This window comes from Elephantulus edwardii, unplaced genomic scaffold (assembly GCF_000299155.1).
Source record: "Elephantulus edwardii isolate Elephantulus edwardi_28Jun2011 unplaced genomic scaffold, EleEdw1.0 scaffold00463, whole genome shotgun sequence".
In the NCBI taxonomy this organism is placed as follows: Eukaryota; Metazoa; Chordata; class Mammalia; order Macroscelidea; family Macroscelididae; genus Elephantulus; species Elephantulus edwardii.
Genome location: NW_006400213.1, coordinates 486,232 through 503,779, shown reverse-complemented (window position 1 = coordinate 503,779; position 17,548 = coordinate 486,232). Strand labels below are relative to the sequence as shown.

The 17,548-nt window shown below is 52.7% G+C and overlaps 2 protein-coding genes across 2 annotated transcripts in view; one reads left to right on the top strand and one right to left on the bottom strand.

The window, feature by feature from the left end:
* The window catches only part of FANCA (Fanconi anemia, complementation group A), a 44,049-nt gene extending 40,295 nt beyond the window's left edge, over positions 1–3,754 (top strand). The window contains exons 36-43 of the mRNA XM_006902866.1: positions 396–508; positions 1,743–1,887; positions 2,361–2,423; positions 2,583–2,688; positions 2,961–3,036; positions 3,122–3,272; positions 3,388–3,480; positions 3,629–3,754. Of these exons, the coding sequence (XP_006902928.1) occupies positions 396–508; positions 1,743–1,887; positions 2,361–2,423; positions 2,583–2,688; positions 2,961–3,036; positions 3,122–3,272; positions 3,388–3,480; positions 3,629–3,754 (873 nt within the window). The remainder of the gene's footprint in view (positions 1–395; positions 509–1,742; positions 1,888–2,360; positions 2,424–2,582; positions 2,689–2,960; positions 3,037–3,121; positions 3,273–3,387; positions 3,481–3,628) is intronic.
* Positions 3,755–3,964: 210 nt separating this feature from the next.
* ZNF276 (zinc finger protein 276) lies at positions 3,965–14,897 on the bottom strand. Its single transcript, XM_006902865.1, has 12 exons — positions 14,723–14,897; positions 14,302–14,448; positions 13,103–13,406; positions 12,779–12,825; positions 12,273–12,707; positions 11,336–11,414; positions 10,357–10,440; positions 5,599–5,709; positions 5,384–5,459; positions 5,077–5,194; positions 4,380–4,479; positions 3,965–4,232 (listed from the first exon to the last, which is right to left on the bottom strand). Exons 1-12 carry the CDS (start codon positions 14,895–14,897, stop codon positions 3,965–3,967), a joined length of 1,944 nt encoding a protein of 647 aa, XP_006902927.1.
* Between the last annotated feature and the right edge of the window lie 2,651 nt (positions 14,898–17,548).

The window sequence follows — 17,548 nt, the reverse complement described above, 5'->3', positions numbered from 1 at the left end:
CCTCATGCTCTGGAATAAGGGAGGTGGAAAGGCGAACAGACCACTGGCTACCAGCTAAACTCAGACTTCAGATTCCCTCCTAACTGTGGGTTTCCAAGCGTTCTGGCAAGTCCCCAAGCTTACAGCCCAAGAGTGTACTGGAAGGGCTTTAAAGCCTAGCTCTTGGCAGTGATCCAGGCCTTCACCACCAAGGACAGCTGAGATCCAAGCCCAGGGGTACCTACTCAGCCACTGTCCCCCAAGCCCAGTGTCCTCCGTGTCAGAGGATCAGGATGCCCACAGAGCTGTGATCCTCCAGGATATAGACAAGCCCTGGAGTCCGTGTCACCTAATGTCATGTATGGGCACCGCTGGCTGAGTTACTCCATTGTGATCATACTGTGATTGTCTCTCAGCTGTGGTGGCCACGTCTGGAGCCAGTGCTTGTGTGCCAGTGGAGGCGACACTTGAAGAGCCCACTGCCCCGGGCGCTGCAGGAGCTGGCGGAAGCCCAGGACCTGGCCAAGAGGTAAGCTGCATGGGCATCTCAGGGCATTTGTGCAGGCAGGACAGCAGCATGGCCCACTATCACCTGGGTGAGAATGGCCTCCTCCCCGAGCACTTTCCTCTGTGCCTTGTACAACTTAACAGCGTGCTGGTTTTGAAGGGCGTGTTCCTCAGGGGTGAAGACCAGCTGGTCATGCTATAGATCCTGCCTCTGTGACTGCTGTTTTCTATCTGCATCACAACCCACCAGTGTCCTCTGTACACCACCTGCCCTCCATGGGCCAGACGCTCACTGCCTCCTGGACTCCAAGCTACCTCTGCAGACCACCTGCACACATCCCCAAATAACATCCCCATACACACCTGCTCCCACAGGCTACCTCCACCAGGAGATGACATGCCCGTAAGGATGACTTGTCAACCCTCACAGACCACCCCCACCCCCTAAACAAAGTCCTTTGTACAGGACACCCACTCTCATGGGCCCCACCCCCAAGATGACATGCCCAAACACAGGATGAAAACCCTCAGTGTCCTCTGTACACCATACCCACTTTCACGTGTCAGATGTTTGCCACCTCCAAGATGACATGCCACCCTGCAGACTGCTGCACAATACACACTCCTAGGGGTCACATGCTTGCCCTCTTTGCAGACAGCCCTTTCTAACCATGAATCACACATGCACCTGAAGGACAACAGGAGCCATAGGTGACAATACACGACCTCCCCCAAGACCAAACATGCCCCTGCTGACAGCACATGGCCCTGTGCACAGTACGCAGCCCCGCAGACCACGTGTGTATTGTGAACATGAGACTTTGTCTCCATGGAGGTCCACATTGCATAAAACACAGGATACCACATATGAGAAAACAGTGGTGGGGCCCTGACACGTGTGGCCTCTATCCAGCAGGACAGTTGGATACCATGTTGGGTCTGTCCAGTGGTGCCCAGGTGTGGAGCCTCAGGTGGCCTGGGTCACTGTAGTGGCATACTGTGCCTTGCCCAGGGACACCCTTCCCTGGAGAATTAGTCCCCCCAGCCTGCCTGTTCCTTGTGCAACCTCCAAGGGACTCCTTCAAGGACTTGGCTTGGGGCAGGGGTGTCCCCTCATGGTGCCTGGACTCAAGGCTCTAGGCTGCAGTGCTGGGGTCTGGTAGGCCCCTGGGCAGTGCTAGCCCTGGGCAATTGTGCAGCATGGTGTGGTGTGGGGAAGGCCTTCAAACACGTGTTCATTTCTCTGGTTTTCCAAGCTTCATCTCCCTGCACCCCAACCTGTCCGGCGCCAGTTCTGGCCCTTCCTGGGTTTCTGCGGCGGCTCTGTACTTTACCATGCAGCAGGCACTGAGAGAACAAGGCAAGGTGGAGCTCACAATTCTGGACTGCCTAGGACAGGAGGCAAGTGACAAAGGTCCCCAGGCCTCAGGTCTCCTTACTTGGCTGGAGGTTAAACAGTGTTTATGGGTTTAAGTGCGATTTCACTCCCTGGAAGAGCTGTGAGCTGCTCCCTCCCAGCTGTACAGGGCCTGGGGGTGGGTGTGAGCAGTGCCAGTCAGGGCTCAGACAGGGCACAGGCCTGCCTTTGTGGAGGGGTGGGTGTAGGCCTGGCTGTGGGATAGGGAGGTGTTTGACAGGCTCAGGCCTGGCTGTGGGGGAGCTAGGCTGCCTAGAGAAGGGGTTCTAAGACCACTAGATGCACGGGGGTTGCAGGCTGGTTGAGCAGCCAGGACATACACCTTCCCAGTTGTATTTTAAGGTGAACACAGAAGGATTGGGCAAGAACCTAGTTTACCCCTTCGGGAGCTTCTATACATGCGTCTGTCCAGGAGACTTGTTAAGGGGCTGTGTGGGACAATGTGCTCTCTTGGCAGGTGCTGCTGTCCCTCTTCTTCTTCTCCATCACAGGCCTGATCTCAGGGCATCTGGCCCCCGATGTAAGTCTCAGCACAAGACAGTCGGGGCAGCCCCTCCTCAGACCTCTCTGCTCCCCACACAGCTGTGCTGGGCCTACCTCTTCCAGGCTGGTTCATGGGCTGCACACCTCCCCTGACCCCCCAGCAGAGTTGCTCACCATCCTTCTCCCCCGGTCACAGGAAGCTCTCAGCCCCCTGAAGGTGCTGGACACCTGTACCAAGATCCTTGGGTACCTGGAGAGGAAGAAGGTGCCCTGGCTGGGGCTCTTCCAGTTGACAGAGACGGGTGAGGCACCCCACTGGTCACTGCCTTGGCTCCATCTGGTCCCAGGATGCAGTGGGTGGGGTTGAGAGGAGCACCAAGATCCCACGGTACTCTGTCATCCCTCAACAATGAGCCCCAGGATGAGTCCATTACAAACTCCTTTATACAAAACAAAATAATAAATTTGGCTCACATAACAAGGACACTGGGAGAGGTTCCACTGCAGCAGTGCAGTGCTTAGAATCCCTGCCACCAGCACAGGGAATGAATGCTGTTGTCCATCCATGTTGCAGGGCCTGGACCTGGCCCGGTGTTTCTCCACTTGGCCTCTGACCAGCACATCCGGCTCCTGCCACTTGCCTTCTTCAGGTAGAGTCCTGGGCCCAGGTTCCCACACAGCCAGGCCTCTGATTTCATGATTCATCTCAGGTAACTGAGGTGTCTCTCCCTTTAGCCTGCTCCCCTCCCTGGACCCCGACACCCTTGTCAGGAAGGATGCCTTCCTGCAAGTAGCTGTTGGCATGTATCTGAAGCTGACCCGGCTCTTTGTGGCCGGTGAGACACATGATCTACTGACTCCAGCCACCCATGGCCAGCTAGACCAGGCAAGTGTCCACTGATGAGGTGTGGCCAGCACACCCCTGCGTGGAGCCTGTGACAGGGCCTGGATGGCCAGCTCAGCTATAGTCCTCTGACCACCCATGTCTATTCTCCCTCCAGCTCCATCCACTGGAGCTGCTGACGAAGGCCCGTCTCTTCCTGCTGCGGTCAATTTCACGGTGCCCCGAGCAGAGCTTCCTGAATGTGACAGAGGTAACAAGGCCGTGTTCCCCCATCTGCAGTGTGCTAAGTCCCCAGCCCCGGGTGGACTCAGCCCCAGCCCACTGTGCACCTGGCCCCTAGGACCGGTCAGCCTGGTGCTATCCCGCAAGGCTGCACAGCTGAGTGTGTGTTCTTGCAGCTGCTGGCCACTGATGAGGACCTGGACCCTGAGGTGAGCGCTGCCCTCCTGAGCAGAAGTGGGCAGCCGGCTCTGCGGGACCCAAGGTCAGACGAGGACTTGTACCAGGAGCCCCAGCTCTTCTGACTGCACCTGAGGAGGGAGGGACATTCTAGGCTCCTCTTATACTGAGTCTGGCTCCAAGGCATCTGTGTTTGTGGAAGTGCTGGTCCCCCCAGGAGATCCCTGCTGCCTCAGGGGCAGTACGGGTCATCCCATAAGTTGACTTGCAGGTCTGGGATGTTGTGAGGATGTGCCCATCCAGTGGGGCCTGGTGAACTGTCCCACCTGGCGGCCTCAGGTGGGCTCTGGCTTCACAGCCTGGCTGTCCCTTGTCCCAAGGGGCCCTGGAATCCTGGGGGCCTCTGTCTCTGAGGGTCTGGCCTTGTCCTGGTTCTGTGTCAGTGGGTGCACCATAGACATGTGCACATTCAGATTGTGGGCCTTCTCAAATCGCCGGCCACACTGGTCACAGGCAAAATCCAGTTCAGTCTCTGCTTTGTGTTTGGTCATGTGGTACTTGAGGGAGGCTCTCTGTCTGCATTGGAACCCGCACACTTCACACCTGAAGGGCAGCACAAGTCAGGAAGTCAGGAGGAGCTTGACCTCCCAGGGACAGACCAGACTCCCACACCCAGCACTTGAGGACAGTCTGGGCTTATGTACCCACCCCGTTACTGCATAGGCGTCCCTTCAAGCCCCACCCACTCACTGCAGGGGCTTGGCTCCCGAGTGCCGCATCTGGTGTACAAGGAGGTGTTTGCGCTGCTTGAAGGTCTGTCCACACTCATCACAGATGTAGTTCCGCACCTCTGGGGGTGACAGGAGAGATGATTCACTGAGGGATAGTCAGAAACATCGTCCTCGAGAAGACAGGCTTACCACTGTCCTGGCTATGGCCATGAGGGCCCCTAAACTGCAGGCTCAGTGCACTGTCACCCTGTTCTCAGAGATCAACTTGGGCACAGGTTCTTGTTGGTTTAGCTAAGGACTCAACTAAAAAGCAACCTCAGACACTTCAGCAAAAGCCACATCTCACCCTGTGACGTTAAACTCCACTCCAGGCTTTCTCTGAACACCTTCCACAAGACACTTCTTGCCTCCCAAACCTTCAGAAACCCCAAGAAAACCATCTCTCCTATACTAGAAACAACGCTCCCCTGATCCTGACAAGTATAGTCAGAGAGCTGGTTGCTAAAACAAACCGGTTTAAGGGTAAAGTACGCCCAAAGAAGCAGGTGACTCAGCACTGAAATAAATGAATCGGCAAATAAAGGGACCTCAAACAGCAAACTTCCAGAGTTGGCTCTTCTCTGAGATTCAACAGGGCATGGCTTCCTTAGGGGTAAGGGGAGCGCACACCCAGCCTAGGGGCACCGAGAGGCATGGGAAAGCAGTGGTGACATCACCTGTGTGGATGAGTTTCACATGGCGCTGCAGGTAGCGGTCAATCATGAACACCTTGTTGCAGCCGGGGTGTGGGCAGGGCCTCTCGCGGACCTCCTCATGGTGTTCCTTGATGTGCTTCTGTAGGACCCGTGCACTGTGAGCATCCTTTTTGCTCAGGTGGGAGGGGTCTGCCAGACAGCAGGCCCTCCAAGGAAAGCAAGTGCTCCCCACCCTACCCTTCATGAAGGCAGGGTGCCCCCTCAGCCAGCAGCACTCAGTCATGTCCATCCTGGCTGGTGTCCTATACCCGACCCACTCTCCACTCACCTTCATGCCGTCAGCACCCCTGTACACAGCTGTGCAGCCCTGGTAAGGACACTTGTAGATGGTGGGTAGCTCCTCTCTGCAGGGCAGAGGAGACATGGGAGCCACACTTGGTGCACGTCCATGCACGTGCCAGTGCCCCTGTATCCATCTGCGTGCCCAAGTATCACATCCTACAGACATGCAGGCATATGTATCCACAAGCTGCCGCCCCTCACCTCTCACAGCGGAGCTGCTTCTTCCAGCCGGGCTTGGGGCCTGGTTTCTTTCGAGTTTTGGGTTCTTCAGGTCGCTTTGCCTCTTTGCCTTCACTCTTCCTGCTAGACACCCTGTGAACACAAGTGGGGCTGGTCCAGGCATATGTAGTCTCCCTTCACCTGTGCTCCTGAGGTTTGAGCCCAGGCCTTCCTAAGATTCCCTGAGAGGTCAACTTTGTCTCCATGGTAACTCAGGGCCTTCAGGCTCACCTTTGCCCCTAAAGCCTACACCTGGTTAAGGGACAAGAGAGGGGCCTTGTTCTGGCTATGGGGTGAGGGGAGTGCATCACAGGCCTAGTGGCTACTGAGCTCATTCTCCCAGGTAGAGCTTGACCCTTCTCTGAGAAACCCAAAATCTGTTTTGAAGAAAATTACAGAAACATTTTAAGTGACTCTTCCTCGTTAAAGAAGCATATTAAAAGAACCTCTCAGAGGATAATCCCACACAATCAGTAACCAAAAGAGAGCTTGGGTGGTAAAAAACAGTCACACTCTAAGGGTAGAGAACTGCCAGAAAAGGTCCCCAGGGTCTTACTCCTAACAGATTAAAGAGCTCTGGTAGCCTAGTGATAAGCTTCACTGCAATCCCAAAGGCATGTGGTTCAAATCCATCAGCTGCTCCGTGGAAGAAAGACAGGCAATCTCATTCCATGCAATTCACTGCCTCTGAAAACTTGGAGAGTCAGCTCCAACTCTATGGTACAGAAAAATCCTTAGACAGCCACAGCTCTCCCACAGAAAAACCAAGGGGTTCAAACTGCTGACCTTTACATTAGCAGCCAAGTCCTTTAACCACTGCACCACCAGGGTACGTAACCACAGATTTTTCAAGACAAATCCAACAAGACTTTTAAAGAGTCAAGTGAAAATCAAGGTATGACATAGCAAAGCACGGAACAGTATCAATCAAAGCATGGACCACAGAGGCTCTGCCTAGGAGGGCTGGCAAGCTGTAAATGCTGTGGATACAAAGATCACAAATCGATCTGGTGTTTTTACAAAAAGCTGAACACAGAAATTCCATATGACCCAGCTATTCCACTGTCTGGAATATTATCCCAAGAAAATTAGAACTGAGGCACAAACACTGTTACAAGATCATGGAAACGGCCTAGATGTCCAACCACAATAGAATGGATTGAGAAATTGTGGTACATTTACATGGTGGAATACTACGCAGCATGCGGGAGCAATGATTTAGAAAATTAATGCACTAAGTCCATAAGGGCAGACACTGTGTAAGACTTATTATAGAAATAGATAATGAGTAGAAAGGGTGTAAGAATCAAAGGGGGGGATGGGTAGGAGCAGAAGGCTGAGGATGGGCAGGGTTTCTAATCACAGGGTTGTATAATGATGATGGGTAGAGGGAGGACTGAGTCAAGGAAATGTGAAAGATCCAGTGTGCAAAACAATGTAGATGAACTTTGTAAACAAACTAGTATAAAATACAAATTTTTAAAAACTCACCATAAATAGTATTTACATAGGTTACAGCAGTTTAATTTTTTTATTGGTTTACATACAATAATTCATGTACATTGTTTCATTCATGTACACTGTATTTTTAAAAATGTATTGGTTTACATATAATTGTTTACAGTGTGTTTCATTCATATACATTGTGTTTGGCTTTTCCCCACCCGTCTACCCACCAAACTCTGTGACCCCCTTGATTTCCTCCCCTACCCAAACTTAATATCTCCCAACCCCTTCCCTTCTCTCTGGATAATCTCTGGCTTTTTTTAATCTTTCTGTTTCTACAATAATGATATTATGCAGTATTTGTCCTTAGGTGCCTGAGATGGTTCACTCAGCATAATGCTCTCTCATGTAGTATTTTTCAAAACTTGCTCTTGAGTGCTGCGTTATATTTCATTGTATGAGTATACCACAGTTTCTCAATCCAGTCATTTGTTGATGGACATTTGTGCTGATTCTATGTTTTTGCTACTATGAATAATGCTGCTATGAACATCAGTGTCCAAATTTCTCAGGCAGTCCGCAGGGGGCAGTTCATACCAATATGCAGACACATTAAAAACGAAGGGGGGCGGGGAAAGCAAAATTAATGGCCTAACTCAACTATTCCATCAAGTAGAAAAAGAACAAGGATCTAACCCCACAGTCTCTAGAAGAAAGGAAATTAAAAATACAAGAGCTAAAATCAATGACATAGAAAACTGAAAACATATGAAGCCACCAGTAAGACCAGGAGCTGTTATTTTTGAAAGGATCAGTAAAATAAACACTGGCAAACTTAAAAAAAAAATTAAAGACACTAATAACTCAAGTAAGAAATGAAAAGAGGTGACATTGTGTTTTGCACATCTTTCATTTATATTTTGTTTCATACAGGCATATGCATTTTTATTGTATGCAATTAAAGAAAAAGCGGTCTACAACTTGAACCAGAAGTAAAGCAAGTAGAAGGATGAGCATTGCAAAGTTCAGAGCAGAGAAATTAAATCAAGTAGAGAACTAGTGCAGCTAGGAGTTGGTCACTATAAGAAAAATTCAGTTTTTAATTGATGCAACTTTTATTAGAATGACAAAGAGAAGACAAAAATACCACAAATTAAAGTGAGGCTGTTACTATCAACTTTGTAGAAATAAAAAAAGATCACAAAGGAATGTTATAAATATGTAGGCTAAGAAAGTAGATGACCTATAAGAAATGGACAAATTCCTGGTGAATTCAAATTGAGAGGAAACAATATCACTCTCTTCCCCCGGAGACGTACACATAGCTGCTGCCACCGCCATGTCTCTAGTGATCCCAGAGAAGTTCCAGCACATTTTGTGAGTACTCAACACTACCATAGATGGGCAGGGAAAACAACCTTTGCCATCACTGCCATTAAGGGTGTAGGGTGAAGATAAGTTCACGTGGTGTGGAGGAAAGCAAACACTGACCTCACCAAGAGGGCAGGAGAGTTCACTGAGGAGGAGGTGGAGAGTGTGATTACCATGAAGCAGAATCCACGCCAGTACAAGATTCCAGACTGGTTCTTCAGCAGACAAAAAGATAAGAAGGTTGGGAAATATAGTCAGGTGCTGGCCAGTGGTCTGGACAACAAGCTCCGTGAAGACCTGAAGTGACTGAAGAAGATCTGTGCCCACAAAGGGCTGCGCCACTTTTGGGGCCTTCGGGTTCAAGGCTAGCACACCAAGACCACTGGCTGCCGGGGCCATACTGTGGGTGTGTCTAAAAAGAAATAAGTTTCCAGGCCTTATAATAAGTGCAAAACCAATCTCAACAAATGTACAAATGAAGGATTCAAATGAGCCATCAAAAGCCTCCCAGAAAAGAACAATCCTAGACCAGATGGTTTCACTGAAGAACATTAAAGAAAAGTGAATCCTCCTTAAACTGTTCCAAAATATAGGATAGAGAGTACTATAAAGTTAGCCTGACTGTGACAACAAGATCCCTATAGACTAAGCCACCAGAACTTCCTGACTGACTCATAAAAGAATTCTTGATGACCTGAAAACAGCCACCAAAAACCCAGCCTGATACATGACGGACACATACACCAAGGAAACAGAACGTCAGAGTCCAGGATAAACCCTGCATGTTTGTGGTCAATGGGTTTAACTCAAATGGATCAAGGACCTAAAGACTCTTAGAAGAAACAGGATAATGCTTTGGGACCTAATCCTCAACAGTGGGCTTTTAGATATGACACCAAAACCCAAGAGCAACAGAAGACAAAATATCACCTCGAACATCATCTAAATACTTTCTCACAAGTCTGTGGGGAAAATGACAAGACAACCTATAGACTGAGAGTAAAATTTTGGGAACCACATTTCTGATAATATCCAGAATATATAAAGAACTTCTAAAATTTAAAGACAACCTTGTCAAAAAAAGGGTAAGAGATTTAAATAGACATTTCATTAAAGAAATAGAAATGGCCAACAGGCACATGAGAAGATGCTCAACATCGCTGGTTACTAGAAAATGCCAACCAAAGCTCAGTGAGACACCACATGGCCCCTACAAAGCATGGCTACAGATGGGGGATATGGGAACTCTCTTCCAATGTGGTAGGACCATGAAATGGTGCAGCCATTGTGAATAGGGTCTGGCTGTTTCTCGAAATTAAACATAGAATATGACCCAGCAATGCCACTCCTGTGTGTATACTCAGAGGTGGAAGCAGGGATGCAATAAACATAGAAATCCCTTAACGTTATTAGCACCAGTGACTGAACAAATCACAAAAACAACCTAAATATCCAGCAACGTGAATGGATAAACAAAAAGTGTTGTACACAGCAGTGGAAAACCACTCTGCTACAGAGAGAATGTACATCTGAAACATGAAGGCATGTGGAAAGAGAAGCTTGTACATCACAGAGGACAAGCTCTGTATGGTCCTCTTCCGCGCAGTAGATCTGTAATAGGCAAGCATTAGACACCAAGAATCACTGGTGGTCGCCAGGGCTGGAAGCCGGGGCTAAATAAATGCCGAGGGGGTACAGAGAGTCTGTTAAGATGAGGAGAAAACTGTTAACAGATAATGATGCTACTTAAACAAAATGGGGATTAATATCACTGAACTGTACATGTGAAAAATGCTGAGATGGCAAATGTTTTGCTCCAGCTAGACTACAAACAAGAACCTCTCTGATGGCTGTACCCCACACACACCATCAGCATCTGACTTCACACTGAACGCCATGCACCAGACCATACAGCAGTCTTACCTCTTCTCTGGGTATGGTTCAAAGGACTCATCAGATGAAGGGGTATTCTGCTTCTTGTCCTGTTCATCGTCACTCAGAAAGTCTCTGCAGAGGAGATAGGACCCTCAGCTGGGCCCTGGACAGGGGGCCGTTTTGTTCTCCCAAACATTCAAAAAAAAATCTAAAATGCCCCAAATTCCCAACCCCACTTTTTAGCAGGTAGGTCGTGGAAGCCTAACAGGCCAGCATAGCTCCCCAACAGCTGCACTAGGAGCCAGGGCCCCTCTGAAGGGCCACTCAGAGCCTTCCTAGGATGTGACACTTGCATCAAGTACCCTTGCCCCCAGGACTGCCACCAGCAACTAACTGAGGGCAACTGTTAGTTATTTCAAAGTTCATGATGGTCCACCTGTAAGCTTTACCACGAAGATGCTGCGACAGGTGGCCCACGGGCTCCACGCCCCAGGTAACCCACGAGCTCTCTTCCTGATGCTTCCAGCATCACCAGTCATTCCTTTCAAGCACCCATGACGGCACGCTAAAACTATGCTGTCCTCCTAGTGTGGAGGGAAGCTGTATCGACACTAGGCCAGACACAGGAGGGGACAGAAACTGTCTCCCTCTTCAGGGAGAGGATTTGTCCTTTCTACTCTCCTACATCAGACCTATGCTTCAGGTCAGTCAAGGACAGAGCCTGGCTCCCTCTCCATTGGTGACACCTGGGACTGGGACAAAACTTGAGGCCTTTATGGACAAAACCAACAAGCAGTGGGGAAGGTGTCCACCTGCCTAAGTCAAAGACCACATGTGCCTCTGAGCTAAAAGGTCCCCAGCCGGAACAAGCCTGGCCCTACCTTGGAAGCCCCCCAACCCCTCTTCTTCCCAACCTGGAAAGCAGGGGAGCGTCCTGAGCAGGGGGCCAGGCCGCAAGCACCTAGGATGGTGGAGTTTGGTTTTCAAAGAAGTAGTTTTAGGCTGTTGAAACCCACTCTTCTCTCACCCCTCAGAAAGGTCACTGAACTCGTCTTTTACCCGATCATCCGAGGCTGAAGACGGAACCTGCTTCTCATTCAACTGTCCTGGGAAAGAAAATGGAGTCCTGTTACCTGTAAGCCTCCCAGCCTCAGGTGCCCTGCATCCCAAGCCCGGTGCCAGGCCCAAAACCAGAAGCAGGCCCAGGGTCCCCCGGGTTTAGACTTGGTACTTTTCGGGGTTAGCTGAGTGTTGTGGGTCAAAGCCATTTAAAATGCCAAGTAGCACTAGAATGGAAAGGCAGCCACAAGTCAGCCCTGCCTACCCTGGTTCCACACAGAGCTAGGCTTTCTCACAGTACCACCTACGGTAGCACGGCCATGGCCTCGTCCATGCACAGGTGCCCTCATGGATAGACACACAGAATACACTCAGGAGTCCAGAGGTGGAAGGCTGGCCCCTGACCTCCTTATATCCCTGGCAATCACCATGAGATCTGCGCCCCAAACAAGGGGCTGGCTATGTTCTCCACGTCCACCCTAGTCCCACTGTAGTGTCCTCAGGATGGCTGGCTGCAGTCAAGAGAGTGACCTGCAGCTGGCCCAAAGCATCAGCCTCAGAAGTCACAATCTCTCTCCTCCCCCACACCCAGAGACAAGGCCCCCATTCTTCCCTCCCCTGGACCATGGGGAGGCCAGTGTGGCCGGCTAGTTCTGCTGGAACTTGGGAGCCATAGAGGACAGAGGCGCATGTCTTTACACAAAGTACTTGATCAGGCTGCTCAGAAAGGATCCTGGGCTCCAACTGGCTGATGGTCTTGGGTTCCTCTGCCCAGCTTACAGTCAAAGGCCCTCCAAAGTGCCCCAGGCCCCCATCGCCCACCACTGCGCTTTCTGGACCAACCCAAACCCTCCAGTTCAAGAGTTGGGGACCTGGGTTGAGCACAGACCAGTGGAGCCTCCTACCTGGAGACCCACTGAGGGGTGGGCTTGGCTGGGGTGGGGTATTCTGACAAGGACCCACAGAACTGCCATCCAAGGAGGGCTGCTGGGCTGGGTCCGTGCTGGGCAGCACCTCTGTCTCAGCCTCGGCGGTGGTTCCTCTGCCCGGGGAGTGCTGGGAGGCAGCCCCAGCAGGATTAGGGGTGAGCTGAGTGGCTGTTTCCTTTTCCCACTCCCACTTGACTGCCAGCGTGCTGTCGAACATGGGGGCTCCACAGCCTGAATCTGTGTCCATGATGTAGTCGTGGCCCTGGCCACAGCCCCATACAGCCCTGACACCGCCGCAGTACTCAGAGGAAAGCACCCGTTGCAGGCTGGGCAGGGTAGCACAGCTGGTTGCGTGCCCATGCACCCACCTCACCAGGGCCTGCAGGCACCGGAGACTCCATGGGACCTGGTCTGCTGAGAAACAGAGAGTCAGCCCCAGACAGTCCCTGCCACCCTGACCGCCTATGTACCCAGACACTCACCCAGACATGTGCTCTCTTCTGAGGCAGCATGGGACTGGGTCCCAGTCCTGCAAAAGATCAGGCTTCTATGAGCATGAGAGGCAGATCCCACAGCTCTGTCGTAGCTTCATAGCTACCCCCAAAGGTCCTGCTGTCCCTCAGGTGCCATCTTTCTGAATCACGCCACCTGCCCCTTCCTCTCACTGCCCGCCTTCCTGTTCAAGCGTGCCTGGTGCTCACTGTACCAACTACCACAGCAGTTCCTGGGCACCACCCACACCTGTCCCCTGACCAGCACTCTCAGTGCCCAGAGGATACTCCCCACCAAGAACAGACAAGGCTTACTTTGTAAAAGGCTTGTGGTGGCGAGCCGGGGCAGCATTGACCCTCTGCAGGAAGGAGCTGAGGAGGCTGTGACACTGGTAGAACTGAGCGTGGCAGTTCTTGCAGACAAAGGGAGAGAGAGCTGGGTCCTGGAGGATGGGGATCCCCAGCAGGTGCTGGAAGTCCCTGCTAAGAACTCGCTCCCCTGGGGGTGCTCTCCCAACACTCTCCCCAGGCCCTCTGCTTGCCACGTTGCGGAGGCTTCTGGAGGAGAACTTCCCGTGGCAGAGGCGACAGTGCCCTGTGGCAAGTAGCCGGCCTGGTCCTGGGAAAAGAACAGGGAACACACATTGTCACTGGGAAGCTAGACCTAAATTCGGGCTGCTCAGCCCAGCTCAGCTTGGAGCATTGGGGTTAAGGGGTCAAGGCCTGAACCCTCAACGTTCAAGATGGGACAGGTCTGGGGGAAGGGACTTCTGGTAAAAAAAAAAACAAAACAGAACAAAACAAAACCCTCTCAAAGGATCCTAAACACCTTGATAGTTCTACCTACAGCCTCCATTATTCACTCCCACCTTATGACCTCTCATGCACACTCCATCGCCTTGTCTCCTTTCACACCATGTCATTACCCCTCATGGTAATTCTATCAACACTTGTCTCCCCTATCCCTTCCGTTCTCATCCACCACTCCCCACCACCCCTTAAGACACCCTGTCAGTGTTTCCCCCATCAGAGTCCCCCTCACTCTACCTTCCCTCCCTTTGTTGCCCCACACACACCCTGGATCCCTTTGGCCCCTGCCCCTCCCCCACTCTCATCTACTTCCCCTCCCTCAATTCCCCTCCCCTTGGCCCTTGGCCTTCACCCCCAAACCCTTCAGCCCCCCTTCCCCTTGACTCTCACCCCAGACCCCCTCAGCCCTCCCCTCCCCTATGCCCTCAACCCTGCCCTCCTTGGTTCTCATCCACCTCTCTTTCCCTTAGCCTTCACCCCCTTTCCCTCCCCTCGGTCCTCCCCCAAACCCCTCCCCTTGGCTCTCACTCCCCTCTGCCCTCAACCCCCTCCCCTATCCCCTTCCCTATCCCCCTTAGCCCTCCCGCATGCTCCCCTCCACCCCCTCCTCTCCCTAGCCCTCCCCCTCCCCTATGTTTTCCTCACCCCCTCCCTAGCCCTCTCCTCCTCCTGGCCCTCCACCCCTGCCCCCCCTTGGCTCTGACCCCCATCCCCCTTGGCCGGCCCACCGCTGCCCGCTGGAGGAGACTCGGGGTGACTGTCCTCCAGCTCCAGAGATGACGCAGAGCCCGCCTGGAAGGGCCCGCAGTAACTCGGGGTCCACAAGCTCCTGGGGAGCTTGAGGAGGAGGGCTGAGGCTCAGAGACCGTGGGTGGACACCTCAAGGTCACAGGACCCCAGGAGCGCCCCGCCGCGAGCGCAGACCCTAAAGAGGGAGCAGTCCTCCGCCCGCCCCACTCGGCTGTCCTCGTTCTTCCCGGAGAGACGCCTCCAGCCCGATCTCGGACACACGGTCCCCAGGCCCTCTGCCGGACCCCAGTCCCTGGCCCCTGGTCCACGATCCCCATCTCTGACCCATGGCCAGGCCTCCGCACGCCGGCCCTGGCCTGAGAGGGGCCCACTCACCCGCCTCCTCCGCGCCGTCCTCGGCCGCCGCCACCGCGGTCCCGTCCCCGCTGGGATCACCGCTACGGACAGGGCGGCCTCGGGTCCGGCCTCCCCCGCAGGCGCCACCGCCCGGACCCCCGCGCTGCCGGGTCGCCCCGGGCGACAGGAAGCGGCCGAGCCGGTCCCGTTTCATGCTGGCCGTCCCGGGAAGATCCGGCTGGACCCGATCGCCTCCTCAAGCACGGTGCCGTCCCAGCCTCGGCTCGCCTCGGCCTGGCGGTTCGGGTGTCCTCGGCTCCGCCCGGTCCAAGAAGCCCGCACAGGACGGCTCTGGCCGACGGGCCGCTCACCTCGGCGCCAGCGCGATGCGGCTCGGCTGCGCTCGATACCGTTCGGCCTTGCTCGGCCTTGGTCGGTGGCAGTCGGCCCAGCTCGGCTCGCCTTCGGCCCGGCTCGCCTTCGGCCCGGCCCGGCTCGCCTTCGGCCCGGCTCGGCTCGCCTTCGGCCCGGCTCGGCTCGCCTTCGGCCCGGCTCGGCTCGCCTTCGGCCCGGCTCGGCTCGCCTGGCCAGCTGTGGGCGGGCAGAGCGTGAGGGGGCGGGGCACTACTGCTGTCTGGTGGGCGGAGCATAATGAAGGAGCAGAGCTTGGGGCTGCGGTGGCATCATGGAGGCAAGGGCTGAGTCTGCACACTTGAGGGCTGGGGTGTCCCGGTCATTGAAGTGTCTCCCAATACCACCTTGAGAACCCTGGTTTAGAGCTGATTGCTGTGCTGAGCCCTGTCTGTAGGACTGCTCATTGAACCTCGTGACAAGTCTAAAAGGCAGAGCCGACTTGGGCTTATCCTACTTTTTTTTTTGTTTTGTTTTGTTTATTTTTTTGGGCTTATCCTACTTTAAGAAAGGGAGGGTTGTGAGCTCTGGTGGCCTAGTGATAAGAAGCTGCACTGCCATCCTAGATGTGCGTAGTTCAAATCCACCAGAGGAGGCAATCTCCTCCTGTACCAATCGCATCCAGTTTGACGGTACATACAAAAATAATTATTATTTTTTTTTTTTAAAGCGAAGGTTTTCAAAGGCCAGCTATTTCAGAAGTTGGATGACTAGTCCTGTTTCTAAGCTCAGTAGGGAAGTTCGCTGAAACCTATCCACCAGGAGTAGCCCTTTTGGTATTTGAAATATCAGCGGCATACTTCCAGCGTCACAGCTGGAACTGACATTTGATGGCAAACTGACAGACAAGTGGCAAGGATGGTGACACTTCTCTGACATACTATGGGCATTGCTGTCAGGAGAGGCAGTCCTTGGAAAAAGACCACATGTTAGGTAAGGTGAGAAAGAGAAGACCCTCAACAAGATAGATAAGCACAATGCCTGCCTGTAGCAAAAGGCTCCAACACGACAAGAGATACTAATGATGACATAGGGTAGGGTAAAAGTTGTAGTCGACTTGATGGAACCTAAAAGCAGTGAGAGGATACTAAGCCCAAGAGACACTCACGGGGACGGCAGGTCCTGCATGGTCCACCAGCACGGTGACAATCATCAGGATTGATATTTAACCATTTTTTTAAAGTAGAATGTGTATATATATATATATACATATATATATATATATACATACACACACACGCATCTATACACATATATACATATATATACACACACATACATGAGTCGCTTGCGACTCATAGCGATCCTATGTACAACAGCTCTAAACTCTGCTGTGTCCTGTGCCAATCTCACTGTCTCCAACACACTCATCCCGATTGCCCCAGTCACCAAATCAATCCATCTCCCAGAGGGCCTTCCCCTCCTGTGCCTGCCCTCCACCCTCCCAAGCATGATGTCTTTCTCCAAAGACCGGTCTCTCTTTACAACATGACCAAAGTATGTCAGACGAAGTCTCAGAATCCTTGCCTCCAAGGAGCAGCCCGGTTTAACCCTCTCCAGGTTGAATCTGTTTGTTTTCTTAGCAGTCCATGGCACCCTCAGCACTCTTCTCCAACACCAAACCTCAAAAGCATCAGTTTTCCTTCCGTCCTCCCTGGTCATTGTCCAGCTCTCTGACGCATAACAAGTGATTGCAAAGACCATGACCTGTACCAGACGCACCTTAGTCTCCAGAGACACACCGTTGCTCTTCAGTACTTTAGAGAGGTTCCTAAAAGCAGACTTTCCCATCGCAATACGTCATTTATATGTGTGTGTGTATGTGTGTATTTCCATCTCACATATTCTGGGCATGTTGCCAGGAGGGACCAGTCCTTGGATAAGGACATCATGCTCGGAAGGGTGGAGGGACAACACAGGAAAGGAAGACCGGGATGAGACGGATTGAGAGTAACTGGAGTAATGGGGGTAGGTGTGTCGGAGACAGACTGGCTGAGGACAGGGCAGGGTTCAGAGCTACTGTAGTCTGAGTGGCTATGAGTCGTAGGTGACTTGATGGCACGTAACATATACAGGAAAAGATTCAACCCTTAAATGCAACTCTCAGGGTTGTCAGCAATTAAAAGGAGATTGAAGAACATGGAACAAAGGCTCTGGCGCTCCAGACAGCGACGTGGGGGGAGGGTGGTGGTCGTCACCAATCCCCTTTTCCCGAAAGGGGACGCAAGGCTGCAGGCGGAGGCACCGGTACAGCCCGCACCGCCGCACCTCCAAGTTGTGCACTTTTGCGACACCTTCACAGCCCACGGAACAGGACGGAAGTGCTCCAACAGGGCCAACCCCTTCCGGCGGTCCGTGGCTCGGGCGTACGTGTGCCTGCGCAACTAGCGTTCCGGCCTCCGGGCCGCCCGCCCCGCCCCTCGGCCGCCGCCGCCGCCGCCACCATCACGTCCC